Raw genomic sequence first — 27,668 nt, forward strand, 5'->3', positions numbered from 1 at the left:
TTCACTTCGCCCTCCAGCCGCGGTGGCTGCAGCGCAACTTTCAGATAGCGGAGTGGCCTCAGCTGCGAGCCGAGCGGTGGCGGCAGCGCCCCTCAGGACACCCGCAGGTACTATGGTGCCCGCCTCTTGCCGACTCTGGGGCCTTAGGGCGGGCCGGCAGCCTGAGTGAACTCAGGGCGGCCCTGGTCCCCTAAGATGGCCGCAGCGGCCCCGGCCCCTTTCTCTAATGTCCGAGCTCCCCAGGGGACCCTTTGACTGTCCCCTGACCGCACTTCTTGTCCCTTTCACAGATCACCTTTTCCCCGCGACTTCGCCATGGCTGAGTGCTGTGTACCGGTATGCCCACGGCGTAAGTAGCACAAGAGGTGTTTGCGCGATGGGGCCATGGGGGCTGTGCTGTTCCTCTTTAGAGAACCATACCTTGTTCCGCCGTGGCCCACATGATGCCTGCAAAGACTTGGAAAGTTTGCTTCTTTGCGCGCCCCCTAAGTCTTACACTGCCACTCTGTTGACGGACGTGGTGCTGGGCTGTTGGGTTGCAGATAGGGGGGCTCGCGCCTGGGGCGTTGGTCCTTGGCCGCACCCACCCTTGGCTTTTGGATATGTTACTTACAAATCCGAAAGCAAAACACTTAGTTGTTGAATTCCATCTTGGGGTTCGGGGGGGGGGGGCGGAGAGTTAGAGCAGTCACTTTGCAAGAGGAAGTAGTTCGCTGTCTGCCTGCACAGGTCGAGTGCACTACAAGGTCATTACACGTGTTCCTAAGGGCGTGGATGTGCACTGGAGAATGAATGAGCTGCTCCTGGAGCTCGGATTCCTTGCCCTTAAGCCTCACGTTGTCGGAGGACTTGGGGGACCGTAGTAATGTGTTTAAAGTGCCATTTGATATTTAGTTGCTGTAGACATAGATGGTTGTATTTTTTGCCCGTGTCTCAATTGTGCCAGTTCCCAGAGTGTTGGTTTTGATTTTGGAAGTCCTTCCCAAAGGTTTGTTAGGGGAGAACGCCTAAGCTTAAATTTTGGTTTTTATCTCCGTTAAATCAGTCACCTTGAGTTTTGGCAACTGTGTAGGCAGTAGACACTTATGTTTAGGAATTAGAAAGGCTTCCCCCATTCTTAAAACTTGGTAGAAATGTCCCAGGTTTGTATTACCACATAGCTATTTAGAAATAAGTTTTTGTTATGGGTGGCTACTTTAGAATAACATTTATTGAAGTTCTAGTGGCATCAAAACCCACTCCGGTTGAACTGCTTGAATGTAAATGTTAGCAGTAGGTCCTAGTAGTAGCTCACATTAACTGTAGAATGTTTCTTTTGACTAGCGATGTGTATCCCTCCACCCTATGCTGACCTCGGCAAAGCTGCCAGAGACATTTTCAACAAAGGATTTGGTAAGGACTTTTTTCCCTTTTAAACATAAAAGAGAAAAATATATGCTTGGACCTCTTGAAAAAAGTTAATTGCTTTGCTTTTCTAGACTGAATACCCTGCTGCACTCATGCCTCTGCCAGCTGCATGTGTACCCCACTTTCTTAGCCTTTCTTCGGTCACAATTGAAAAGCTTGTTCTTTTTATTTTGTTGTTGTTTTTTGGTTTTGTTTCAAGACAGGCTTTCTCTCTGTAGTCCTGGCTGTCCTGGAACTCACTCTGTAGACCAGGCTGGCCTTGAACTCTCAGATCTACCTGCCTCTGCCTCCCAAGTGATGGGAGGCGAGTACCACCCCACTCCCCACCCCCTAGGGAGAGGGGAAAGCCTGTACTTTATTCTTTTAAGTGACAGTTCAGACCATGGTTGGATAGAGCTGCCTAGAATTACTGTTTTATTTTTGTGGTTATGACTCTGGGTAGGTGGAAACCTTAGAGTTTTGAGTCAATTTTTGTGCTTTCTTGAAAATTGATTGTTTTGCACATACCACTACCCCTTGCTCTTTGGTGATACCCTTTTGGGATAAAAGTCCTAAGTGTGTTGCCATAAACAGTAGGCCAGTCTGAGGAACTGATTTTTAATCTAACGTTTAAAAATGGCTTGAAAAGGGTGCGGCAGGAAGTGGAGCCAGTTATAGGACACTAGGCAGCGCTACTGTCACCTTAGCAGAGCTGACTGCTTGTAAATGTTCCTTCATGTGCTGTGCATTTGTCCATTTCTGTCCCGGACTTTGGGATTATGTTCACAGTACTTTGAGTGTGGGTATACGTCTTTTCTGCAGAAGAATCATATCTTTGCCCTCTCTTTTTGAAGGCTTTGGGCTGGTGAAGCTGGATGTGAAGACGAAGTCATGCAGCGGTGTGGTAAGTTATTGATTCGTTTTCACGAAGCTGTTAATTTCATAGCCCATAAATATCTACAGCTCTTTTCCCTTAAGGAGGCAGAAGCTAATTTGTTTTGAATGATTTATGTGTAGTCTGATTTATTGGCTTTGTATGTGATTTCTGCATTTCACATGGTTTTGTTATATTCCTTTATTATGTATGTTTTACCATGATTGCATGGAGAAGTTGGGAAAGCCATTGCTTATTTGGGACTGTCTACTCAGGTAGATGACAAGCATGAAGGCCGTGACTCCTGTAACCCTTTCTCTTAGTACCTGTCAGAGTTCTGGGCTCTGAGTAGTAACTTGGTTATTTGACTACAATGACCATTTAGTATAGTGGCTACATTCTAACAGCCATCCATGGAGATGTCTGCCTGTTTATCCTGACTGGAATGTCTCTACAGAATTTGCTATTTTCATATGTGTTGATCCTTCCCGACTGTTGTTAAAGAAGGGAGAAAGTAAAGCACTGTTCTCCTTCTTCTCTAGAAGTTTTTATTGTGAGATTGGAGATGGGTGTTTAATGTTCATGCTAAACTATGATTGCTCGGTACTGTGTGCATGCTGCTCTGCATGTAACTGGTATCTATTAAGTTGTTTGTGGTGCTGTTTCTTGATGCTTAGATCTGTTGCATTTGTGGCTTTTATATTTGTCTTGTCCTGTGGTTTCTTTGGTCTGTGAAGAAGTCTTAATTATTTGGTTATGGTTGAGTGACTGACTTGGATTAATAGATTATAGAGTATTAGGTGACTGTAAGTATTTTTTCTTTACTGTTGCTGGGCCTTGCATCTCTACTACTAATCTTTATTTTCAGCCTACTGAATTTTAAATGTGTTTGTGCATGTATGTTGTTTTAAACTAAAACACACCATCTTTGTCTTTAAAACGTTTACTTTAAGACTGGGAGTGTAACTTAGCAGTAGAGTGTTTACCCAGCTATGTATGAGGTCCAGTGTTGTAAAACAAACAAAAACACCCTTTCTATTGGAAAGACAAACTGTAAGTCGAAGATAATCAGAGAATTGGATCAAGCAGTAGATTTGTAAACTAAAAATTCTTGTTGGAAAGGAAAGGCTGATGGTAAACCAGAACTAGGAACAAGTTAGGAAGTGTAAGGTCTTGAAGGACATGTAGGACCTGGATTGAAGAGGGGATGCTCTGCTTATACTTGAGTAGAGTTGAGTCGTCATAGCACTGATGGTGTACTACGCAGACCTGCCCAGAATTAAGTCCTACTAAGGTCTTTTGATTTCTTGAACTGCAGGATGTGCAGGCTACCCAAAATGTAGAAGATGATGCTCCAGTGATGGAGAGGATTGGTCCTCTGGCCCTGTTGGCCTTGTGTCCTGAGCATTCCTTGGCACATGTTAGGCTGGTTCTTGATCTCAGGGACTGGTGGATGGTAGTAGGTGGCACTTGAGTAATTATTGTCATGCAGGATTAAAAACTGCTGCCCATACACATTTCCCATGTAAACTGTTTGTTGGAAGAAGAGCATACTTCATGTGTATTTAATGTCATCTCGATGTGCATGCAGAGCTCCAAAGCTTCCATGTTGTCAGTTCAGTTGGATTATCCTATAATAGGCTGCGCTGTTCCTTTGAAAAAACAAATCTACCTCCAAAATGTTATTTTGTTAGTTTTTCAAGACAGGGTTACTCTGTGTAGTGCTTGCTGTACTGGGACTGACTCTGTAGACCAGGCTGGCCTTGAACTCAGAAATCCACCTGCCTCTGCCTCCCAGTGCTGGGGTTAAAGGTGAGCGCTGCCACCACTGCTTGGCAGTGTTTGACATTTCTTAACTTTTCAGGTATCGAAATTTCTGATAAACTAAAAACCAACCAACCAAACAACAACAACAAATAATTTTAGACATAGCTTTAAAGTGACTAGATTGTAGAGGCATTGATATAGAAACCATAAATCAGAACTCAGACTGTTGTAAGAGTTACATTTTATCTTGGGATATTTTACCCACAGGCTGTGCTTGGTAAAGAAAGATACTTTGTTCCTCTAAAAAGTTCTAAGATACAGTCTCTGAGTTCCCGGTTTACCTGGTGTGCTACAGGGGAGTGGCAGGTCTTTTTGGAACAAAACCAAGGTTAAAACTTTTTTAAAAAGATTCACTTATTTTTAAAATAAAAATTTATTTGTTTATTTATTTTTGATTTTTTGAGACAGGGTTTCTCTGTATAGCCCTGGCTGTCCTGGAACTCACTCTGTAGACCAGGCTGGCCTTGAACTCAGAAATTCGCCTGCCTCTGTCTCCCAAGCGCATGCGCCACCACTTCCTGGCAAAATGTTTTTATTTTAGGTATCTGAGTGTTTGCTGCATGTTTGTCATGTGTGCTTAGTGCCAGTGCTGTCAGAGTCCCTGGAATTGGAGTTAGAGATGGTTGTGGGTGCTGGGACCAAGATTTGGGTCCTCTGTAAGAGCAGCAAGTGTGTCTACTCACTGGCCATTTTTTCAGTTCCAAGCCTAAGCTTTTTATGATACTTAATATTAATCCCTGTATTAATTATTTTCTCTGCTGACAGGTGATGTATGATACAAACCAAGTGTGAAGGAATCAATAAACTCCCACGCTTTTTTTTTTTTTAAGATTTATTTATTTTTATTATATATAAGTACACTGTAGCTGTCTTCAGACACTCCAGAAGAGGGAGTCAGAGCTCATTACGGATGGTTGTGAGCCACCATGTGGTTGCTGGGATTTGAACTTCGGACCTTCGGAAGAGCAGTCAGGTGCTCTTACCCACTGAGCCATCTCACCAGCCCAACTCCCACGCTTTTAAAAGAACTTAATTTTATTCCTGTATGGCTTTTGCCTCCATGTATATCTGCATCATGTTTATGTTGGACCCACAGAGACCCGAAGAGGGCGGTGGATACTGTGAAACTGAAGTTACAGACTTGTTAACCATCTTGTGGGCTGCTGGGAACCAAGCATAGGTCTGTACAGGAGAAACAGTGTTCTTACCTATTGAGCCATTTCTCCATCCCCTCCCACTGCTTTAAAACAAGGAAAATCTGGTGAGCTGGGTGAGATGTGTTGGCAGGTACGCACCTTTACGCCCAGCACTGGGGAGGCAGGCAGGTCAGCCAGCTTCTTTCTCTACAAGGAGAGGTCCAGGCACCCCATCTCCACATAAGGAGACAAAAACCAAACACAACAGCAAAAAGATGATAATATAAGTTATTTGGAAAGGCAAGAAACCTAGTGAAGACTCATCTAAAAAAAGCAGAGGGACTGGAGAGGCAGCTCAGCAGTTAAGAGAGGGTACTGCTCTTGTAGAGGATTCTAGTTCATGTCTCAGAACCCACAGGATGGCTCACAAACTGCCTATATCTCCAATTTCAGGGAAAACAGACTGTTCAGGCCTTCATGGGCCCCTGTACTTACATATACAATTAAAGGTAAATCTTCAGAAAGGGAAAAAGAAAAAATAGAATATGGACTATTGAAGAATTTAAATTTAACTTATTTAATGGTTTTCACAGTATCTTGTGTGTGGATTATGTGCGTGTGTAGGCACCTGTGTCACAGTGCACATGTGCAGGTTAGATGACAACTTGCTGGACTCTGTTCTCTCCACCATGTGGGCTTTAAAGATGGAGGTTAGGATCAGACTTGCAGCAAGCCTTTATACCCACTGAGCCACCTCACCAGTCCTGTGTACTTAATTCTTATTGACTCATTGGGCATGTAAGGGACATTCTGGTGGCAGTCACTTGGTCAGAGGCCGGCTTGTCACTGTTAGGTTTGCTTAGGAAAAGCACAGTGGAGAGCTGTAAGGGCTGTATTAGCTGGGCAGTGGATTCTTCAGGCTTAGGAGAAGGTTCATGAAGCTGTTTGTTGTCTTGTTAGGAATTTTCAACATCTGGCTCATCTAATACAGACACTGGTAAAGTTAGCGGGACCTTGGAGACCAAGTACAAATGGTGTGAGTATGGTCTGACTTTCACAGAGAAGTGGAACACCGATAACACTCTGGGGACAGAGATTGCAATTGAAGACCAGGTAGCGTTTCCAGACTTGCGTTTGTGTTACTCTTTATTTTCATATTCCAGAAAGGAGATATCACTGAACATGAATTCTTTTTCCTCTGAAATAGATTTGTCAAGGTTTGAAACTGACTTTTGACACCACCTTTTCACCGAACACAGGGTAAGTGCTGGTGTTTGGTGTGCATTGAGCTTACAGGCCTTGTCTGCGCTTACAGCGGCATCAATTCTGCCTTTGACCACTGCTCGACACTGCCAGGGCCTTGCTTTCAGAATGAACTCTCATTGTGGCCACGCTTCCTACCGTTTCTGAGGCCGTTGTGATTGCAAGTTGTACACAGCACAGCTCAGTCCTGTTAGCCCATGTGGGTTGTTTTCTTTAATTTATTTGGCTGTTTTTAACCCTGTAATTGTCACAGTGCAGTTTGTTTAAATCTGTTTCATGCCAACCATGCAGTTATATGTATAAATCTTTGTCACCTGTTTCAAATAAGTGTCTTCTTTTTCCAGAAAGAAAAGTGGTAAAATCAAGTCTGCTTACAAGAGGGAGTGTATAAACCTCGGCTGTGATGTTGACTTTGATTTTGCTGGACCTGCCATCCATGGGTCAGCTGTCTTTGGTTACGAGGGCTGGCTTGCTGGGTACCAAATGACCTTTGACAGTGCCAAGTCAAAGCTGACAAGGAGTAACTTTGCAGTCGGCTACAGGACTGGGGACTTCCAGCTACACACAAATGTGTAAGTTCCTTACGAGCTGTTGAGGTGCAGGTTCTCAGAGGATGGTGTGTGACACCATGTCTTTTGATGAGTGTTTAGTTTGAAGGATTTCTCTTGCCGTGGGTGGCCCTCAGAAGCATGTGCTGTGGATGCTTGTGCCGCTCATGCTGTCAGGCTTGGGTTTATGCCTTTTGTAGAGGTGTTAGCCTTGGCAGTCTGCCATCAGTGCCTTCTCTGACAGAATGACCTGTGGGATGTGGGATCCTGGGTTGATAGGACGATCTTAACATCCTCACTCATGCTGTTCGGTGAGTTGTGGAGCCTCACACCTTTAATCCTAATTTGGAAGGCAGTGGCAGCTGTATCTTTCAGAGATTGAGGTCATGTTAGTCTACATAGTGAGTTTAGGTTGGCTAGAGCTACATAGTTCCTTTCTTAAAAGAGGGGGCAGGGTATGACATTTTTACCCAACTCAAGTTAGATACTATAGAAAGGACTTAACTGTTTTTTCTTTGACAAAACTGTATACTTTTAAAAGATTTATTTATTTTATGTATATGCGTGGTCTATCTACATATATACCCGATTACCAGAAGAGGGGGCATCAGATCACATAGATGGTTGTGAGCCACCAGTGTGGTTGCTGGGAATTGAACTCAGGACTTGGAAGAACAGCCAGTGTTCTTAACTGCTGAACCATCCCAGCCTTGACAAAATAGTATACTAGTAAATAACGGGAGCACAAAAGAAAACTTTCTCATAATCCTACCAGATAGACACATAATTTAAACATTTTTTGTATGTGTTTATCTGTTTGTTAGGGCACATATGTAGAGATTAGTGGGGAATTGAGTGTCCCAGGGATTGAGCTCAGGTCCTTAGGCTTGGTGGCAAGGTCCTAAAGACCCTATAAGACACCTCTCTACTCCTAGATAACATGTGGCGCCCCCCCCCCCCCCCCAGGGTTTCTCTGTGTAGCCCTGGCTGTCCTGGAACTCGCTCTGTAGACCAAGCTGGCCTCGAACTCAGAAATCTGCCTGCCTCTGCCTCCCAAGTGCTGGGATTAAAGGCGGGCGCCACCACTGCCTGGCCGATAACATAGCTTTTTGTTTTTTTTAAAGTCTCTTGTGTGGCCCTTCCTGACCTGAAACTCACTGCCTAGATATATATAATCTTATTTATATTTTGCTGTTCACTTTTGTGTGTGTGCACAAGTATGTGTGTGGTGCTGCTTGGGAGTTGAATGCAGGGATTCATCTGGATAGGCAGAATTCAGTCATTGAACCACAACCTCAATGTGTGTGTGAGTGAGTGAGTGAGTGAACCTCAATGTGTGTGTGTGTGTGTGTGTGTGTGTGAGTGAGTGAGTGAGTGAGTGAGTGAGCAAGCGAGCGTTCCATACCCTTAATCCCAGCACTCCTGAGACAGAGGAGGACGGATCTCACTCTACATAGTGAGTTCCAGGACAGCAGGACCATATAAAGAGACCCTGTCTTAAAAAAAAAAAATAAGGGGGTTGGGGAACAGAAGGATTGTGGGGAAGGAGTCTAGCCTGGGCTACAGAGTAAGACTCACCCTGTCTCAGCCACACCAGAAAAGACTTGACAGTTTTCAGTGGAGCTTCATAGACTAGCATGAGTGATGCCACCCTTCCCTACCCTCAGCTCTATTGAAGGAACCCAGGGTTTCTGGCACACTAGGCAAGCACTGTGCCTGTGTTACCTGCTCAGTTCTAGTAGTAGCTACACCTGCTACAGTATTGCCCAGTACCTTAGAAGTGGTTACTGTCTATTTTAGATTCTAATTCAAAATATCTTATAGAAATAATGGGACAGAATTTGGAGGATCAATTTATCAGAAAGTATGTGAAGATTTTGACACTTCAGTAAACCTCGCTTGGACATCAGGTACCAACTGCACTCGTTTTGGCATTGCAGCTAAATACCAGTTGGATCCTACTGCTTCTATCTCTGTGAGTACCTCTTGGGCTTAGGATGGGGCTTTCTGGTTGTGGGAATTACTCTGGGATGATGTAGAAACCTTCCCTGGGATTCATGCAGTCCCATGTTTACTGATGGGATTGGAATTGGAATACTCCTTTTCCTATGGAAACTGCGATAGAGGTTTGACTTGCAAGCTAGATCTCTGGTGATTTGGATGAAAATGGTGTGCCCCCCCCCCCCCCCATGCACTGTCTCCACTTGGTGAGAATGTATTAAGAGGTGTGACCTTGTTGCAAGAGATTGGGGTAGATTTTGAGGTTTCAAAAGCCTCATGTTTATGGATCAGATGTAAGCTCAGCTACTTCTCCAGCACCCTGCCTGCCTGCCTGCCTGCTGCCATGCTTCCTTCCCGCCATGATGGTCACGGACTCACCCTCTTGAATCAGGAGCCCCAAATTTAAGTGCTTTCTTCATAAGCTACCTTGGTCATGGTGTCTGACCACAGTAATAGAAAAATAACTAATAATCACAGAATAATAATTGATAAATAAAATAGAAAAATAATAATGGGGCTGGAGAGATGGCTCAGCAGTTAAGAGCACTGACTGCTCTTCCAAAGGTTGTGAGTTTAAATCCCAGCAACCACGTGGTGGCTCACAACCATCCGTAATGAGATCTGATGCCCCCTTCTGGGGTGTCTGATGACAGCTACAGTGTACTTACATATAAATAAATAAATCTTTAAAAAAAAAAGAAAAATAATAACAATCACAGAAGTTCACTTACTTAGAGAGCTGATTGAGTTAGTTTTGCTAATATGCCTAAGCTCCAGGTAACCAGCATGTGGAGCCTTGCTTGGGTGGCTTGTATTTTTGTTGGAGAATAATAGTACTTTCTTTGACTTTGTCTTTTTATAGTTTATAAAGTACCTTTAGATTTTATCTGAGAAGTCACTAGTCTAACACCATTTTTACAGGTGAAGAGACTCTAGTTTGACCGAAAGAGAGGACTAAATATTACGTTTGGTGGTGGGGTGGCGTGGCGTAAGTAAAGCCAGGACTAGACCTAATGTTTTGACCTTAATCCTGTCTAGGGCGAGTAGAATATCTTACTGGGAGGGACTGTTGCCTAAAACCCTGACCTCCAGGACTTCCTCCCCTCTGCTAAGGGCAAAATGAGATGGCCACTCTTGTCTGAATCTTGGCCCTTTTCTCCTGTTTCTGTCTTTAGTCACAGTGGGTTGAGATAGAAGTGCTGTGAGGGGCAGAGAATCGGCTTCCAGTTCTGGTAGCTCATCAGCTGTTCCTGTGTGTCAGGAACGGTCTGTACTGTATGTGCTAGGATGATGGGAAGTTAAAGTCAGGCAAGTTACTTCCGTTACATAAAGTACTCTTGAACTCCAAGGACAGTATGTTTTGATACCTTTTAAAAAGTTATTTATTTTATGCATGAGTGCTCTTATGTGCATGTACACCTGCATGCCAGAAGAGGGCATCAGATCTCATTATAGATGGTTATGAGCCCACCATGTGGTTGCTGGGAATTGAACTCAGGACTTCTGGAAGAGCAGCCAGTGCTCTTAACTGCTGAGCCATCTCTCCAGTCTCGAGTTTTGAAGCTTTAAGCAGTTATATTTTAGCCCTATCTTTTGCTTTATGTTTAAAGATTTATAAGCAGAGATAGTGTGAAAAGTACCCAGAATGCTTTTCTCTTTTACCAGTCAGTGGTGCATCTGTGACTGGTACACTCTTCTCAGCACAGTGGTCTCTTTTACATTAAGTGTTCTTGTCAGATGTATGCTTGTGGCACTATGACAGATGGTATGCCAGCCATCAGAAACACCTTTCAGCTCACAGTCCTTGTGGAAATAAATACAGCATTTCACACCCAAGTAGAGCAGCGCCAGAAGCACTGGTTTTATCTTGTGTATGACAGGACTAGAGTCACTGAATCACTGCATATCCACTCACACAGCACGCTGCTGCTGCTCCCTTTATACCTGTAGCCCCAGGATGCTGAGGAGCTAGCTCTGGGGTTGAGGGGAGGGGAGTGGGCTCCCCCAGCCTCTTCCCCCCCCCCCCCCCGCTTACCTGTGCATCCTGTGGCTTGCAGGCTATTTGTGTTCTGTATTTGTAGGTGAAGATGTAACAGTTTGGATACCTCTGTTAGCATGAAGGTGGCTTAGTGGAGATGTTAGCTGAGGTCGTGGAGACTGACATTAGAAGGAATGTGGGTCGTGCATGTTCCTGCCCAGCAGCCCTTTGGCTTGAAGAGTGAAAGACACACACCAACAAATTTTGATATGCCTTGACTAGCTCAATGGCTGGGCATTTCTAATCCTCCCTGTGGCTAGCACACATTTTCCTTCCAGTATTCCTGGCTTTACACCTTCTAAATCTATGTTTTACTTTTGTTGTCCTGTTACCATCTGGGCAGCATCTCCTCCCTCCCCGGCCCCCCCCCCCCCCACACACACACACAGAGGGCTGCTTTCCCTTTCCACCTACATTGCTGGATGGTTTTTCCTCTGTGGCTCTTAAATCTCATTCCTCTCTCTGGAGTCATGGTGATTCTCTTCTCCCCTCGGTCCCTTGCCTTCACAGTCTAAAAGTCCTGTCCCATCTCCTTGCCCAGCCATTGGCTGTATGGTAGTTCTTTATTATCAGTCGAAGGCAGCTGGGAGCAGGAACTCTTAGTGCTGGGAGCACGGCTTTTGGGAGCCAAAATAAGACAAGGCATTAGAACCAGTTCCCAGCATGCCGCTTAACATACTTGCTCTCCAGCGCTCCTCTGGGCTCTGGAAGGCCTGGGACCGCCATCCTAAATTGTCAGGGAGATAAGGAGTTGATAAACCATGCTCCTCGTCAAGCCTCAACTAGTTAAAGCCAAGTCCAGCAGCTTAGCGGTCAGAGTGTGAGGAAGGAAGGAAGCCAGCCAGCCAGCCAGCCAGCCAGCCAGCCGTGAGGATGGAGGAAGTAGTGATGCTGAGCTCATAAACTTCCTACTATGTATTCAAAGATGGCTCTCACCTCTAGTGAGTCTGACAGGTGCCATCAGTGACATAGTTACTTGTTTTTGTGAGTTTTTTTAGTGTATTTTTTAGGCTGTGGATTATGTCAGGAGCTGTATACACATCCTAAGGTGTGTAAAGAATATCAGGTTCTGCTGACGATTGGATTTTGAATTCATATCTAATGTTCAAGTGGCACTTGGTGTTTACTTAGTACATAATAATATTTTAGTATCTCATTGACCTAAAGGCACAGGCTTCACAGTTCCATGATGGGGAAATTTCCAAGAACTTTGTCTCCCTTCAGAAATGTTTTTTTCTCTCTTTCTAGGCAAAGGTCAACAACTCTAGTTTAATTGGAGTGGGCTATACTCAGACTCTGAGGCCTGGTAAGTATCTTTGATAAATAAGTTTTGTTTTACAGCTCCCTCTCAAATCCCTTTAAAAAGATTCATTTATTTAAGTTTATGTATGTTTTGTCTGTTGGTATATCTGCACACTAGAAGAGGGCATCTGATCCCATGGGATTACAGATACAGAAGGGTGGGTGATGGGAATTGAACTCAGGACCTCTGGTAGAGCAGCCAGTGCTCTTAACTGCTGAGCCGTTTCTCCATTTGTACGTTATTTTCAAAATTACATTTTTTTTTTTTTCCTGAGACAGGGTTTGTCTGTGTATCTGGCTGTCCTGGAACTCACTCTGTAGACCAGGCTGGCCTTGAACTCAGAAATCCACCTCCCCTGCCTCCCAAGTGCTGGGATTAATGGTGTGTGCCACCACTTCCTGGCTTCAAAATTACATTTTTAGTTTATTATTTTGTGACCCTTTTAAGCCTCATAGCTTATCACACCTGCCCCTCCCCCTTACTCCTTATTTAAGTGCCTGCTCTGAATAAGCACTGCTGCCTCATTGTAAAAAGCCCCACTCTTCACTGTTTTACCATTATGTAGTTCCTCACTGGTGTCTACTGTCTCAGGTCAAAGGTTAGTTCCCTTCAGGTAACAGATACCAGAGCAGCTCCAAACTTGGGCGTGGTCTGGGTCATATGCAGCTTCCCACCTTGTAGGTCTGAGATGGAGAATTTTGTATTTCTAATGGGCTCTGGAGCTCACAGCTGCTTAGAGCAGTTGATCAACAAGGTCCAAAAGCCCTGGTATCCCAACTTTCCTAATGGGGCACCTGCTTCCCCCACCTACATTTTATCTAGACTTTTAAAACCTAAAGAAAATGAAAGTGAACACTGAAGGGGCCAGTTCCCGACGTGCTATCTCAGACGAGCACTAACTTACCTACTGTGTCCTGTGTCCCTGGGTGCCTCTTTTAGGCTTCAGTTGTGATCTGGTCTCCAGTGTTAATTTAGTCTGAGTAGTCCAGTGAAGACGGTTTTTAGAACATGGCTTTTAGGGCATTTTGAACTTGTTATTTATTACTAACCTCCCTGTGCCCTCAGATGGTGTTGACCATCAGTTTTTAGCACCACTGTTGATCTAGGTGCTCTCTGCTGGCTGGAGTCAGTGTGGAGGCTGCGTGCTGAGGAAGGGCCGGCAGGGTGGAGTGCTCTCAGGCCCATCATGGTGGTTTGCTTTGTTCACAGGTGTGAAGCTTACACTGTCTGCTCTGGTAGACGGGAAGAGCTTTAATGCTGGAGGCCACAAACTTGGGCTTGCCTTGGAATTGGAGGCTTAATCCAGTTAAAAGAAACCTCTGGGAACGAATATCAGAAGATTTGGCCTTAATATATTTCCATGCGACCAGCAGGCTCCCCTTCCTTCCCCCAGAAGGTGATCACATCAAAGGATGATGAAGCAAGAGCTGTATTTTAAATATTTAGACAGTCACTGTTGGCTGGTTCCTAGTTGGATGGTTATCAGTGCTGCCGTGGTGCGGCCCCCTATACATTATTTAAATGTATTTAACTGTTAAATGTGCTACCCACCAATGATGAAATAGACGTTTATGAAAACCGTGCCATGGTGTGCATGTTTGTTTTATGTTCCTTTTAACATTGACTATTGTACTGAATGAGATGGATCAGTGGCTGTTTTAAGATGAGGTAAAAGATTTTTTTTTGTTATATTCACCCATCATTAGAATTACTTTGGTAACCCCAAACATGACAAATTATGAATAAAACAAGTGTACATAACTAATGGCTCACGTATGTGCAGTTACAGATTGCCAGCCTAGGGTCTAATCTTCTTGGCAAATACTTTTTTCTGGTGAGCATTTTGCTCTTTACCTAAACCTGTGCAACCAAATTCCTTGTGTCCCTAGCATAATCCACGAGGTCTTTGAGATTACAATAAAATACAAGGATACATACTTTAATACTCTGCAGTTTCTAAGTTTGTGCAAAGTTAGAGTGAATCACTGTTAACCCATGGATGATGAAGGGAGATGCAGGGGTGGTGCTGAGTGGCTAAATAGGCATGCATCCCCTTCCTTCTGAGCCACGCTACAGAAAGTGGAGCCTGGGTAGATGGAAGCAACAGGCCAAGAGAGGAGAAAGTGGGCACCATTCTCTTCTATTGACAGCGTTGAAAAGCTGAGCTGGGGTCTGGACCAGGCAGCCCCCTTCGCCATCACCTGGGTGATATGTATTACCTAGTGATCCTGGTTGGAAAAGTAGGACCGTGCCAGCTTCCCTGGGGAGGTGGTGTGTCACAGGTGAGAGGTGAGTGTCACTTCTGAGGTGTAGTTTAAACTTGAGAGGACAGCTAAGAAAATGGGTACTTTGGGACTTACCCAATAGAAATGGTGCATGTTACTGCCCTGTGACCCTCAGCTAACAAGTGTTCTTCATGCTGGCTCTGCTGAGCGAGTGGACTCATGTGGGCTACCAGTGCATCAAAGGCACTTCAAAATGGATTGGACCAGGTCCCCTGTGTGCACCTCAGTATGTACTTGTGACTTGTGAAGAAGGGGTAGGGCACAGCTAGTCCCCAGAGGGTTGGTGGTGTGTGGCAGGGACTCAGTTGTGGGCTCACACATCTGTACTTGTAGCAGCTGCTAAGTGCACATCACTTGGGCCTTTCTTACCCCAGAGTGGCAAACCTGTGGTGTCCCAGAAACTGTCCTTTCTGCCTCAGTACAAAGAACTTTACCTTTCTTCTAGAGCAGCAAAGCACCAGGCCTCAGGTCAATAAAGGTTGGCTCCTTATAGTGTCCCCCAAAAGGACAGTGCTGCAAAAGCTTCAAGTTCCTGAGGTTTCTTGAATGAGGTTGGCTTCCCACTCTGTCTGCTTTGCACCTTGGCCATCAGTCTCCTCCCTTAGGACTTAAGGGGATGAGGGAGCAGATAGAAATGCCAGCCAACCTTAGGTCCTGTAGTCTGGGCTTCCACTGCACACAAGTTAGGCTGGGGAGGCTTCAGCCCTGTGAAAACATGAGTAGACTGCCAGCTATAAAAGGCCCTATCTCGACATCTCTGTGGCATGTGGCTGGGAGGCCAGAGACAGATAGGGTCTTCCCTTATATCCAAGCCTGTTGGAACTCTACTCAGTGAGTACAGCTAGGACAATTTATTAAAACTATGCGGTCAGATAAGGCCACAAGCCTTGGTGCCAGGGAGACCTGCAGGGAGGGAACCCTCCACCAAGTGAACGCTGGAAGAGGATGCTCAGAAGGTCGCGTGTCCAGTACCTTTATTGTCAGGTTTAAAAGTCAGGTCACTGGCTGGGGGTCTTAGGTTCTCACACCCAGGCCCTAAGCTTCGTGTTAACCCTAGATCTTAAAGGCCAAGGAGAGGCCATCATCCAGGGGCAGGAGGCTGATGTAGACCCTGGCGTCCCTCAGGATGCGTTCGTTCAGGTTCCGCACACATTCAACAGTCTTGTTCCTGGGCTGAGGCTGCAGCACTTCTCCGCGCCACAGGACCTACAGATGGAGGGGCGGGGCCGTCGGAAGTGGGGGGTAGCCGACCCAGAGCTTTAGCCAGGAGGGGCGGGACCTATGATACTCTGGGTGGGCTTTGGGGCGGGGCTGGGGGGTGGGGTGGGAAGAGCTGAGAAGAGTGGGTACCCAGCCACAAGAAGCAGCAGTTTTGCCTTAGCTAGTCCTTACTCTGAGTACAGCGAGCACGCCTCCGGGACGTAGGAGCTGCAGACAGCGCTCGTAGTAGGCGGTACAGTTCTCTTTGTCCGCGTCCACCACGGCTATGTCGAAGGTTCCGGCCTCGCCCGCCGCTAGGAGCTCATCTTAACAGGGACAGAGGGCATGTGCCGCTGGCTGAGCTAGGGTCTCAGCGGGCTGCTCAGGGTCGCCAGTTTTGTTCCCCGGGGTTGGACAGTGCTGTCTGGGTCCCTCCCGCACTGGTGCTCACCCAATGTCTGCAGGGCGGGCTGCAGCCGAAGGTCGATCTTCTGCTCCACTTCTGCCTGCGGAAGGAGGCCGGTCAGGCCGGCACGCCCCCGAGCCGGAGCCCGAACGGCCGCAGGTGTGGGGCTCTCACCTGCTTCCACATGGGCCGTCCCAGCTTCGGGGGCTCTGCGTCAACCTCGCAGGTCACCACGCGGCCAGCCTCCGGAAGCGCCAAGGCTAGGGCCAGGGCCGAGTAGCCCGTGAAAGTACCTGTGGAAGGGGACACTGTCAAGCTCAGTTCAGGGTGCAGGGCTGCCCTGTGACCCTGGTTTCCAGAGACCATGGCTGCGTGTTCCTACCCAGATCCAGAGCTTTCTTGGCCTTAATGAGCCGCGCCAGGTTGGCCAGAAGCTGGGCCTGTTCACAGGTCATCATGGAATCCCCCTGCGGCTGCTCCAGGGTCAGCTGTGTGGGGAGAGGGAGGTGCCATTCATACCAGTCACCCCCCCCACCTCCCCCCTGAGGTTTTGAATCATTCAGGGGCTCGGTGGCGGGTGTGGCCTAGAGGGGACAGGTCTCAGGGAACCCGGAAGCCCAGAGAGGGTTTCTGCCTAGCTCAAGGTCACACAGCCACGTGAGGTCCACCACGCTGGAAGTGGGGAGCCGGTTCTCGGTCCCAGTCCTACTGACCAGTCGCAGGCTCCGCAGCGCCGGGTGCTCTCTCATGGAGCGGCTCAGCAGATACTGCCACAGGGGATTGTCCTCAGGTGGCAGCAGGCGCTCTTGCCGCCTGGACCCCCATGGAGGCCACCGTTTCCCTGCCGGGGAGAGGGTGCCGAGTCAGGGCCTGCATTTCTGACCGGGTTCTCCGGCTCTTCTCCGCGCCCTCCTCCCATTCCCCGGACTGCAGCAGCCCAGCCCAGCTCACCCAGCAAGAGACCAGTAGCGAAGGCGGCGCCCAGCGCGGCCGAGCCCAGGGCCAGTGCGGCTGGGATAGATAGCCGAGGGACGGGCTGAGCCATGGTGCAGGTTAGCAGCGGCGGCGGAGGTCACGTGTGCTGGAGTAGCGAGGATGGGACTGGGACCAGTAAGCCGACAGGGCTCCACCTTGTCCGGGCCCTGCCCACAGAGCCGCGTCCTCGGGCACCATCTGGTGACACATGGCCGTATTGCAAGGTCAGGCTGAGAACATCTCGCCACCCGGTGGCTGCATGCGGAACTGCGTCGGGGTATGGAGTCATCTCTGCACCAGGGCTCTTGTGAGCATGGGGAGAGGGGATAAAGTGAGTGTGGCTAATGGAGGAATCCAAAGAGACTCGGGAATGCTTGCTGGAGGGGTGCCCAAGTTAAAGGAACCAAGAACCTGGTTTAGAGTCACCTGGTTTCCAAGACAGTATCCTTAGTGGCTGGGATGCTGGGTGTAGCTTTTTTGTGTGACGGTCCGTCTTTCCGAGTCTGTTTCTTTTCTGTAAAGCAGGTATTACAGCCTTACTACGATAGGCACGGGATTCCTCGCATAGTAGGTGCTCAATAGTGGTACTTGCTGTTATGGTCATTGGCTAGAGAGGGTTCCTTGGGAAGCGGTAGCATCTTGGCAGGCAGCAGCTGAGTTCCCCTTGCAAGGCTATCTGCTAGACCGGTGTTCCCTAGACATTTATTGAATATCTACTATATGCTGAACTCTGGTGGAAGCAAAAGACTGTGGTAGTTTATGACTTGGAAACAACTGGACAGGTACAACTGGAATGCAGTTCAAGTGTTACTGTCCCTCTTTTTTCTACAGTGAAATCCTTTCTAGACTTCGCTCACAGGAGACTCTGCTGACCTGCCCTCAGGGACCTAGCAATTGCTTAAGGCATCACCTGCCCCGCCCCCCACGTACGACAGGTATGTGCCACAGATAAAAAGACCCCCACCCCACTCCAGTCCTTTGGCCCCCTTCCCCCCTCCCCTGGCTTCATTCCCATCTGTCTGTCTACATAGCCACTTGCCAGCCTCTAGTCCTCTTCTCCCAGTAAACCCCCTTTATACCAGAACTGTTGCACAGTGTAATTTCTCAGGGGTGCACCTTGCCTCGGGCCACCAAGAATACTGTCTTGCAGAGTTATATTTCACAACACTCACTGCACACAACACCCGATGGAGTTCCGGTTGAAAACACCCGCACAGTGTGCCTCACACACAGGCTTAGTAGGCTATTGGTGCTGTCTTTAAGAGCTGGAGTCCACAGGGCCTCAGAGGTGGTTGCCCTGGAAGTCTGTTTCTTAACAACACTGGCCAGGCCCGGAGACCCTCCGGAGGCAGGCAGACAGGTGCAGGATCAGTGAGAGAGCCCTAGACCTGGCCAACTGAAGCCAATGCTGCTAGAATCCCGGGCCTCGGAGGTGAGGGCAGGTCTCCAATCACAATCAGGGTAGACTGGCTTCTTGACCTATCAGCATCTGTGCAGGGTGCAGGCAAACAGGAGGGGAACCTACTTTCTCTAGGGGCAGGGCGGGATCTCAGCTGCTTCTCCTAACTGCTCCTGGAACAGGCCCCTTAGACAAGCTCTTTCTTCTTGTTGACTCTCAATGACTTGAGAGTCCTGAAAATATCTCTGAGTTTGAGTCATGCTCTCCAGGTAAGGCCCGAAGAAATGTGAGTTCCTTTAGGGCTGAGCACACAGCAGGCACTAAATACGTGCTGGCGGGGCCACACTGCGGCCAGTGATAACAACGGGGCCACACTGCGGCCAGTGATAACAACGTGACAACCGGAAGCTGTTACTTAGCACCTGCTGGGTACCAGGTGCTCAACACCCAGCCATCCCTTGAAGCAGCGGTGTTGTTCCAATTTTCAAGAGAAGGAAAGTCCTGAATTGATCATCTCTCCGAGCTCACTGCCTAGCGCCTTGCCCTCCTAAATTTCCACCGTCTTTATCAGTACCTCCCTGGGACGCACACAGAGGGAAGAGGCAGCCGTGTCCCCGCTAGGCCTCTTCAGCGGGCTTGTGGCACCGAGTCCTTGTCCTTAGCCGGAGCCCTCTTCCCCATATCTGGGGACCGGGATGGCTTGCAAGTTCTCAGTGCATCTCACAGCCTTCCTCCTGCAACCTGGCTCCAGGCAGGAGCGGTGGAGGTGGGGGAAGCGGGCGAGGAGGGAGCCATGTCACCATATATCCCAGTCAGATTAAAAAACTAATTTGAAAAGATTAATGCCTTCCATTCCTGTTACGCTGGCTCTGATACCTCTGGGCCTGTGGCCGCTCTGCCTCCTGATTATTGAATTTTTATGGCCTGGTAATTAATTGCAGATTCCCTGTTTTGTTCTATTTCTTTTTCTCTGACATTTTAATTTCAACAGAAAGCACTGGTCTCTATGCAGATTCTCTCTGGAGACCCTAATGGTCTATAAAACAGAATGACTTATTCACGTGGCACCCACTTCAGCTGGCGAGCGATTGTTTGAAACCTTGCTGATCACGCAAAATTTAATTTTCCCACCTCCCTCTCCTTTTGGTCTTCATCTCTTGTCTCTTCCTATGCAGGGACAGTGCCTCTCGATCTTTTGCAGGGCCTTGTTGTAGGAGGCTGAGTCTAAAGTCAAGGCAGGGTTTGATCCCTTTCTTTGGCAGTGGGTTCGGAACTGGGTGCATGCAGATAAATGGGCATGTCTGGCCAAATTGGGTCATAGCTGTTCATAGACACAGGGCTGGGACAGACCCTTGTGCTTCTGCCCCATGCCTTCCGAATTCTGCTTCTTCCAGCCCTGCTGACATCAGGTGGGCTTGTCTCCTTCAGAGCCAGCGCCCTACCCCGCAGTAGCCTGGCTAGGACAGGGCACCAAGTGAAGGCAGAAGGTTCAATTGAACCGGAGGACTGGGAACTTGTGTCTCCAGGAGCCAGGCTGGTGAGACAAGTCAGGGGAGGGCGATAGGGCCCCATGGGGGCTGTCACTACAGTGCTCATGTTCCACCAGAGGATACCGGAGCCACTCAGTACTCACTGCGAGATAGAAAGATGGCCCAGTGTGGCCGGGGCTTCTGGGTCTTTGTTTGAATTCTTACAAACATCTGGGTTTGTTGTTTTAAACATTGTCAGTCAACCTATTTGAACTGTGACTGATTCAGCTCACAGGGGCTCCTACTCATTCCTAGTGCAAAGAGAAGTCACAGCGCGAAGTAGAATCCCTCAGGGTTGCTGGCTTCCCGTCCCTCTGTGGCCCCCAGGAACCTTCTTCGTCCCTCTGGGCCCTCCAGGGCCCTTTCCATATTTGGTTAGTTTCCCTTTATCCTGGGCTGTGAAGATATTCTTGGGTGGATTCCCAGGGCGTCCTGCCCCTGTTTCTCAGAGAAGCTTGCAGCTTGGCTTCCCCATGTCCGGGCCGGGACTGCCAGATTCTGAAGGGAAAGTTGGGAAAGTAACGCATCTTAATTTGAGGCTTTGGGAGGTCAGGCTGAGCCTCTGGGGAACCCTAGTGGACTGAGGAGGGAGGTAGACCATAGAACGGGTTTCTTGGGTTCCTCAAATTGACCGGGGAGGAACCCAGCAACTGGGGCACCTTCTGTGCTTGGATACTGGGCAGCTGGCACTGGCAACACCCAAAGTGCTTCAGTTTCCTCCTCGTTTGAGAGGCCAGATAGGGAAGCAGTAACGGACTCCAGAGTTAGATAGACCTAGGTTCAACTGTGGGACCCCAGTGACCCCAGCCTGCCTGAGCTCAGAACCTCTCAGATGGATAAAATGGGATTGTGACGGTTTGGCTCTTAGAGCTGCCTGTGTTTGGGGATACTGAAGGTGGAGCTTAGTTACAGAAAGCTGGGTCATTGTGGGTGTGGCAAGGAAGCGAATATTGGGACCCACCTTTCCTTCTGTTTCTGCTTCCCATTCTTCACGAAGTAAACAGCCTGTGGCAACTCCCCCTGCCACCACGAGGCACAGGGCCAGCATGTCCACACACAGCACCTTGCTGAATGACTATGGACCCAGAACTCTGAAATCTGACCCCCTTTCAAGATGGCCTCTCCCTGTATATCCCAGGCTATCCTTGATCTTCTGTTCTTCTCACCTTAGACTCTCAAGTGTCGGAATTACAGGGTCCATCACCATGCTGCTTTCGCTAACTTGGTTTTTTACATGTATTGTCACTGACTGCCGTGGGTATGGCGTTTTCTATTGCTGTATTATGAATATCCACAAACCCAGTAGCTTAAAAATACCAGTGCATGGACCTGAGTCTGTGAGGGAAGGAACCCTTGTGAGGTCAGCACTGTATACTCAGGATCTCCCGAGGATGGCAGTTCTCAGAGTGAGGGGGGCCTCTCCTCTAAGCGCGGGAGTTGTCTGCACAACTCACGTCCTTCTTTTGAGAGTTATCCACCTTGGAGGCCAGTCATGGCGTCTTCTGATGCCTCTGATTTCTCTGCCTTCTCCTTTGCTTCCAGGGACTCATGTGAAGTCTTCGTTATCTCCCCGTTTTCAGGTGAGCTGGCTAGGAACTTTAGCATCTTTTGCCGGTTAAGATAATGATCCAAAGAGTAACATCGACGGTAGAAGCCTTGGGGTCAGATTTTTGCCTGGCCCAAACTCCAGGCTTCCCCGAATGGTTATAAGGAGGCTGGCCTCCCCTTGCCTCTTTCCTCCAATGAGCAGATTCAGAAAGGACAGTGTGCCAGGCAGGGTCTTCTGATAACAAGCCACAGCGCCACCTTGTGGCAAACATCAGGTTCGACTTTACTACAAACAACAGAAGTCTCTCCAAATAGCACGTGGAAGAGGCCCAGAGGCTCAGGCTGGGATGTCCTACCATAAGATTGCTCTAATTAAAACCCAGCGCCTACCACAGCCCTCATAGCTCCGGGAGATTCCACCACAACCACCGCCGAACATTCACATTCCCCTTCTCCTGGATCACCACTTGACAGGTCTTCCACGTTTGCTGGCATCTGTAGCCAGCTCCCGTGCCTGTAGGAGTTTCTGAGAAAAGTGTCTGTCGTCTTTTCTAGGAAGGAAGACGCAGGCAGAGGCCAGCATCATCTCAGCGTGGAGAGAGGAGCTGCGGGGAGGCTTCAATGCTACTGCGCTAAGCCCCCCAGGAAGTATTGCCCACTCAAAGTGCCCACCCAAAACCAGCCACTCTAGGGGTGGCTGCAACTTGGCACCGGAATGAGCCAGTCTAGAAAGAGGAGCATGCACGCCCCCTGCTGGCAACTGCTCCAGTTACGGTTTTCCTTTTCCTTTTTCTTCTCTAGTCCTGATTGTCCCCTTCTACCCTCTCTCATCTCTCATCTGAGACAGGGTTTTACTGTGTAATCCAGGTTAGCCTCGAATTCACAGAGAGCCACCTGCTTCTGCTTCCTGCTTACAGTGTGTGCCACCACGCCGGCAAGGGTCCTTGATATTTCTTTTTCCCTTGCAGAGAAAGCTGCTTCTACCCTAGCTGGACCTCACAATATCCCTGGCAAGGTTTCTGAAGTGGAACTTCACAGCGGTCCAGGGAATCCTGCCAGGTGTGTAAACAGGACAAAGCAGTTAATACTTACCGCGTCCCCATCACTCCTTAGGATTTCCTATTGGCCCCTTTAATCCTCATACCGTTAGTCTACAGGGACAGGTACCATTTTAGCCCCATCTCATAGATGTGAGAGCCGAAACACAGACGGGTAAAGCAGCTTGTCCCACATTGCACAGCGTATAAGTAGCAGAGTAAGGATTTGAACTCAGATGTTTTAGTTTCAGGACTTAACAATTTTTTAAGGACCACACTATCCTGCAGGAAATGCCTTCCTCATCACGTGGCTTCTCTTTGGGGCAAGATAGCTGCTTGAGCTCCGGCCATTACAAATTATCTTCCTCAGATAATCAGGAAATAGGAAGGGACAAAACGGGACTCACTTCCTTCTTTTCATAAACAGAACAACATTCTGAAGGGTCCCTATAGACCTCTACTATTCCTCTTCTGACCACAGCCACATGGTCATACTTCTGCCAACAAATTGTTTTTATGTTTGTAATTATGACAAATCACTTGCAAAGTTAAAGGAAAGAATAGTTACTGGGAACATCTAGCATACACACACACACACACACACACACACACACACACACAAAGATACTGAAGACTCAGAAAGGCCAGTAATTATCTGAAGGTCACAAAGCTGGGAAAGGGTGGAGGTTAGATGTGTTGTTCCTGGATGAAACAGGTATCGCCCCAGAGACATGCTCAGTGGAGTGCTCAGAGGGAAGGACCTCTCATTAGACTTCCCGACCTCTAGGACCACCCAGGGCCACTGGTCAGATCTCCAGTGTCTTCCAGTCCCAGCCACCTCTCTGGCCCAGAACCAGTATCATGGTACCAGGCATGGCCAGCACCGACTTCATCCATCCCACTAAAGCCCACATCAGCTGTGCTCCCTGAATTTCTGTGGCTGACTCCTGAGAACTGAATAATTCAAGCCTATGTAATGGGCTAATGAATTTACTGACAAGCCAACGTGGTCGCAGTACTTGCAGTATAGAAATACTGAGTCCCAGGCAGGCAGGCAGGCAGGCAGGCAGGCCTAACATGAAGCTGTTGCCCCAGCCCTCCCTAGGGAACTTGGCCTGATGGAGTAGAAAGCCCACGTCAGCCTCACTGGTTCTTCCTCCTGCTGAGGAGCATGGTCAGGGGAAGAGGGCTGGTGGGACTTTTGATGGGAAGTAGAACCCGATAGAGCAGCAGACGTGGGTAGGAACACCCAACCCCTTCCCCACGTGCCCAAGTACCACGGTTCTTTATGAGGTAAATCAGGTTGAGGCACTGTAGCCCTGTCGCTGTTCTGTGTTGGGAATTTTGGGGTGGCTGTGAGCCCCTGGGGAGGAGACCAGCTTCCTTCCTCCTAACTTGCTCACCTGTAGAAGGTTCCTGCCGATGGCTTGCACAAGTCCCTCCCTGGAGATAACCAACTACAACCCCTCTCAACCCTGGCAGACATGACTGGAGAGGGGTTGGAATGGCTGAGGGGCAGGTCTCTAGCCTGGAGTAGAATTGAGTCCTGTGAAGCTCTTCAGCTGTGAGACCCCCCGCCCTCCTGTGTTCAGGCTCACCCCTCCCTCTCTGCCTCCTGCCTGGAGAGCTGCATTGCACAAAGACACTTACTTTCCCTTGGCCCTGGCTCTGCTATGTGTCAGGAAGTCTTGTCAGCAATGGGCCTCAGTTTCCCATCTGTATGCTGGTGAGAGGAGGCTCTCAGAGTCTCTTCTGACTCAAAAGAAATGACCCGAGGGGCAGGAAGCTCTCTCTGACCCTGCCCAGCCCTGCATCACTCCCTCTCAGGCCTCTTCCTGGGAACTCCAGAGACGCCTCATTGCTCCCTGCCTGTCAGCAGTGTGACAGACGAGGGGCCAGGAGAAGATTCCACAAAGGCACAGATCTGAGGGAGCCACAGCTGAGGTTTGTAGGGGGCAGTAGCCTTGTTACACACTCTAGCCCCAAGCCCCTGGAGATTATTGCTGTACTTGTGTGGGGAGCCTTCTCTGAGAGACTAGGGACTCTGGATAAGGAGAGGGCATGTGGGCCTTTGACTCGGGATGGAAGTAATGGCTTTGTCAGGCACAGAGGCCTAGCTTGCCCCTCTGTCACCGTTGAGCAGAGGCAGAGGTAGGCCAGGGCTGACCAGCTCAGGCATTATCTGTGCCCAGGTCCAGGGCAGTACCTCATGATTTTGGAACCGTGAAAGGCAGCCTGTTTTCTGGTGGAGCTAGGTTTAAACCCTGGGAGACCTAGCAGGTGTTCCTGCAAGGTACAGGAGTTTGCCACGCCCCTAGGCACTAGGCTCCTGACACACAGGAGCCCTCAGCTCTCCATAATTCTGTGACCATCAGTCATGTAGGGCAATGCCCCAAGCGCCTCCACAGGTAGAGGATGTGACTACAGATCACAGAGTCTCAAGACAGATCTCCATTTTAATGAGGTACCTAAAGGGCTGAAGGGCTTAGCCAATTAAACTCTCCTTCCCAGACACTCCTCCCTGCAAAAGGTATTTAACCTCAGGCCTGCCCTGAGAAAGTGGGGTATGATTTCACTCATCACAACTCTCGGCCATGACAATAAACGCTTTAAAAACATGGGCTGAATTCTCATTGGGATCCGCCATGCTGGAGCAATGGAGCAGATTCCTCTAAAGAGCTGCGTGTCTAATCTCCCGTAGGAGGCCTCTGCGTTCTCAGCCACGGTCACCACCAAGCCAAGCAGCCAGAGGCATTCTCTCCTCCTGCCCTTTTCCCTTTTGGCCTTGGCCCAGCGGCCCAGGGCCTACGTTCTCAGCTCTTCCGCAGCATCCAGTGGTATTTGCGGTGCCTAAGACCTTGTGAATCCGTGTGGCCCAAGGACCCATGAGCCCAGCTTTAATAGGTAGTTCCCTGGGGACACCAGACTGTGCTTCCCCACCCCTGGAGTGGGGTCCTGCGGCTTAGACGCCCACCCGGTGGCATGGGGTATGTGCAGTCAATCTTCCTGCGTCTTGCCTCCATCAGCCCACGTGCGGCCCTAGCCCTGTGGCAGACCGGAGGCGGAACACTATTTTAACCCATGCGTGATAGTGCTGGACCACATCAGGATGAGGTGCTGGTGGCTGAAGGACAGAGCAGGTGGTTTCTCCTGTAGTAGCCAGGAAGCTCAGGCTGGGCCAGGAGAGCTACGTTAGTCCTTGGAGCCTGCCTGCTTCCGTGTCCCTGGTTCCAGGCCGGGAGGCTTTGCTCTCTTAGAATGTTCCTTGTTTCAAGCCCACCACAATAGCTGGAATGGGGCCTCTGGCTTAGGAGCTAAATGATCTAAGATAGCCTTTTTTACTCTGGTCAGCCATCTAGGATAGAGGTTGTAAATTGAACACGGGGCAGCGATGCTGAGAGACCCCAGGGTGTGTTAGAAAAGGTCTCCATGGGCACAGATACATGGGCTAAGAGATGCTCGGACAGCCCCAGCTGCTTCTGTTAGACACGTACATCGGGAGCCTCTGCAGTGCCTCCTCTCTCCATCAAATGCCTGCAGAGCATGATGGAGTCAGAGGGGGAGGTGCCTAAGAGTCCAGTAGCCTCCAGGTTGAACAAAACATGGTGTATTTGGGTCCATGGGTTTCCTAGGTAACTCATGATGGGGGAGACAGAAACTTAGTGGCACTAAGTCGCTGGGACCAGTGCTGGAATCATGGTCTTGGAAAGGAGTCCTGGGGAACAGTCTGCTACTGGCCTCTCCCTCAGCTTGGATGTTTTGGGCCATGCTTGGCACCTCTGGCTTGTAGTGTTCTTTCCATGTGATACCTTTTACACTGGGCTTTCTTGTGTCCAGATTTCCCTTCCCTTACCAGTCATCTAACTTGGATTTTGGGGCTAAGAGGGGTGGGTGTCCTCTTCTGGCCTGCCACCTTTTAACTTAATGACATTTACAATGACTTTATTTTGACATAAGGTCACATTTTAAAGTAGTGTGTAGAACTTCAAGCTATCTCATTGTGGGACATGGTTCAACTCGTGACAACCCATCATTTAAAGCCACTTGCTATGTAGCGATGGTTGTTTAGAGCATTAGAATTATGGGATGGCTGGAGCTGCAACTAAAACACCATTGAAAATGTAATGAGATGGAAAGTATTTTCCAGACCATCTCTCTAGGAGACTGCTGCATGTGGTCACAATTACTGATTTATTAGGAAGCTTGGGGCTGCAACGGGGTCTAGACCTTCTCCCAAAGTATGGATGTTCCAGTAACAAAATGAACAAATAAAAACAGGCTGCCTCCATAATGCCTCCTGAGGTAGGAAATCAACTTGGGTTTTCCTTTGTGGGGATATTCCTTCCCTTCAAATAAATGTTGGCAACTTGAAGACAGTCGGAGCTTTAGATTGTTCTGGCTTTGTGTGCTTGCTTGCCTGCGACATTGTTTACCTTCAGACAGAACAAGACTGACTGTGAGTGATGAGTCCTGATTGAGTGTCTGGCTTCCTTGGAGACTTTATACAACTTTGGGGGCAGAAACAGACTCTAGCTTATTTTCTATCAAATCCTCAGCACAGTTCTTGCCACACAGTAGGTGCCTCATAGCTATCATCTCAAAGTATGAACACTGGGGAAAAAAAGGTATATTAAACATCTATAGACTGACTAAGGATTTAAAGGTCGATTAGCTTCAGAGCATGACACAATGTTAGGGACAATGCTGAAATCCTCTTTTTTTTGTTTTTTGTTTTTTTCGAGACAGGGTTTCTCTGTGTAGCCCTGGCTGTCCTGGAACTCACTTTGTAGTTCAGGCTGGCCTCAAACTCAGAAATCCGCCTGCTTCTGCCTCCCAAGAGCTGGGATTAAAGGCGTGCGCCACCACGCCTGGCTGAAGTCCTCTTTTGTTGATGGAGAGAGTCTGTAAGAGAC

General features: G+C 48.5%; 3 protein-coding genes across 3 annotated transcripts; 2 read left to right on the forward strand and 1 right to left on the reverse strand.

The window, feature by feature from the left end:
- Positions 1 to 14,319, forward strand: Vdac2 (voltage-dependent anion channel 2). The gene is made up of 10 exons (NM_011695.2): positions 1 to 107; positions 291 to 349; positions 1,324 to 1,392; positions 2,241 to 2,290; positions 6,184 to 6,336; positions 6,431 to 6,483; positions 6,831 to 7,058; positions 8,859 to 9,009; positions 12,322 to 12,379; positions 13,586 to 14,319. Exons 2-10 carry the CDS (start codon positions 316 to 318, stop codon positions 13,675 to 13,677), a joined length of 888 nt encoding a protein of 295 aa, NP_035825.1. The 5' UTR covers positions 1 to 107; positions 291 to 315; the 3' UTR covers positions 13,678 to 14,319.
- On the reverse strand, positions 14,301 to 17,350 carry Comtd1 (catechol-O-methyltransferase domain containing 1). Its single transcript, NM_026965.2, has 7 exons — positions 17,219 to 17,350; positions 16,981 to 17,108; positions 16,650 to 16,755; positions 16,442 to 16,560; positions 16,313 to 16,367; positions 16,054 to 16,187; positions 14,301 to 15,867 (listed from the first exon to the last, which is right to left on the reverse strand). Exons 1-7 carry the CDS (start codon positions 17,310 to 17,312, stop codon positions 15,715 to 15,717), a joined length of 789 nt encoding a protein of 262 aa, NP_081241.1. The 5' UTR covers positions 17,313 to 17,350; the 3' UTR covers positions 14,301 to 15,714.
- A430057M04Rik (RIKEN cDNA A430057M04 gene) lies at positions 16,018 to 25,366 on the forward strand. The gene is made up of 3 exons (NM_176925.3): positions 16,018 to 17,519; positions 18,074 to 18,177; positions 22,274 to 25,366. Exons 1-3 carry the CDS (start codon positions 17,311 to 17,313, stop codon positions 22,435 to 22,437), a joined length of 477 nt encoding a protein of 158 aa, NP_795899.2. The 5' UTR covers positions 16,018 to 17,310; the 3' UTR covers positions 22,438 to 25,366.
- The last annotated feature ends 2,302 nt before the right edge of the window (positions 25,367 to 27,668 follow it).

The sequence above is a fragment of the Mus musculus genome, chromosome 14, assembly GCF_000001635.26.
Source record: "Mus musculus strain C57BL/6J chromosome 14, GRCm38.p6 C57BL/6J".
Classification (NCBI taxonomy): domain Eukaryota; kingdom Metazoa; phylum Chordata; class Mammalia; order Rodentia; family Muridae; genus Mus; species Mus musculus.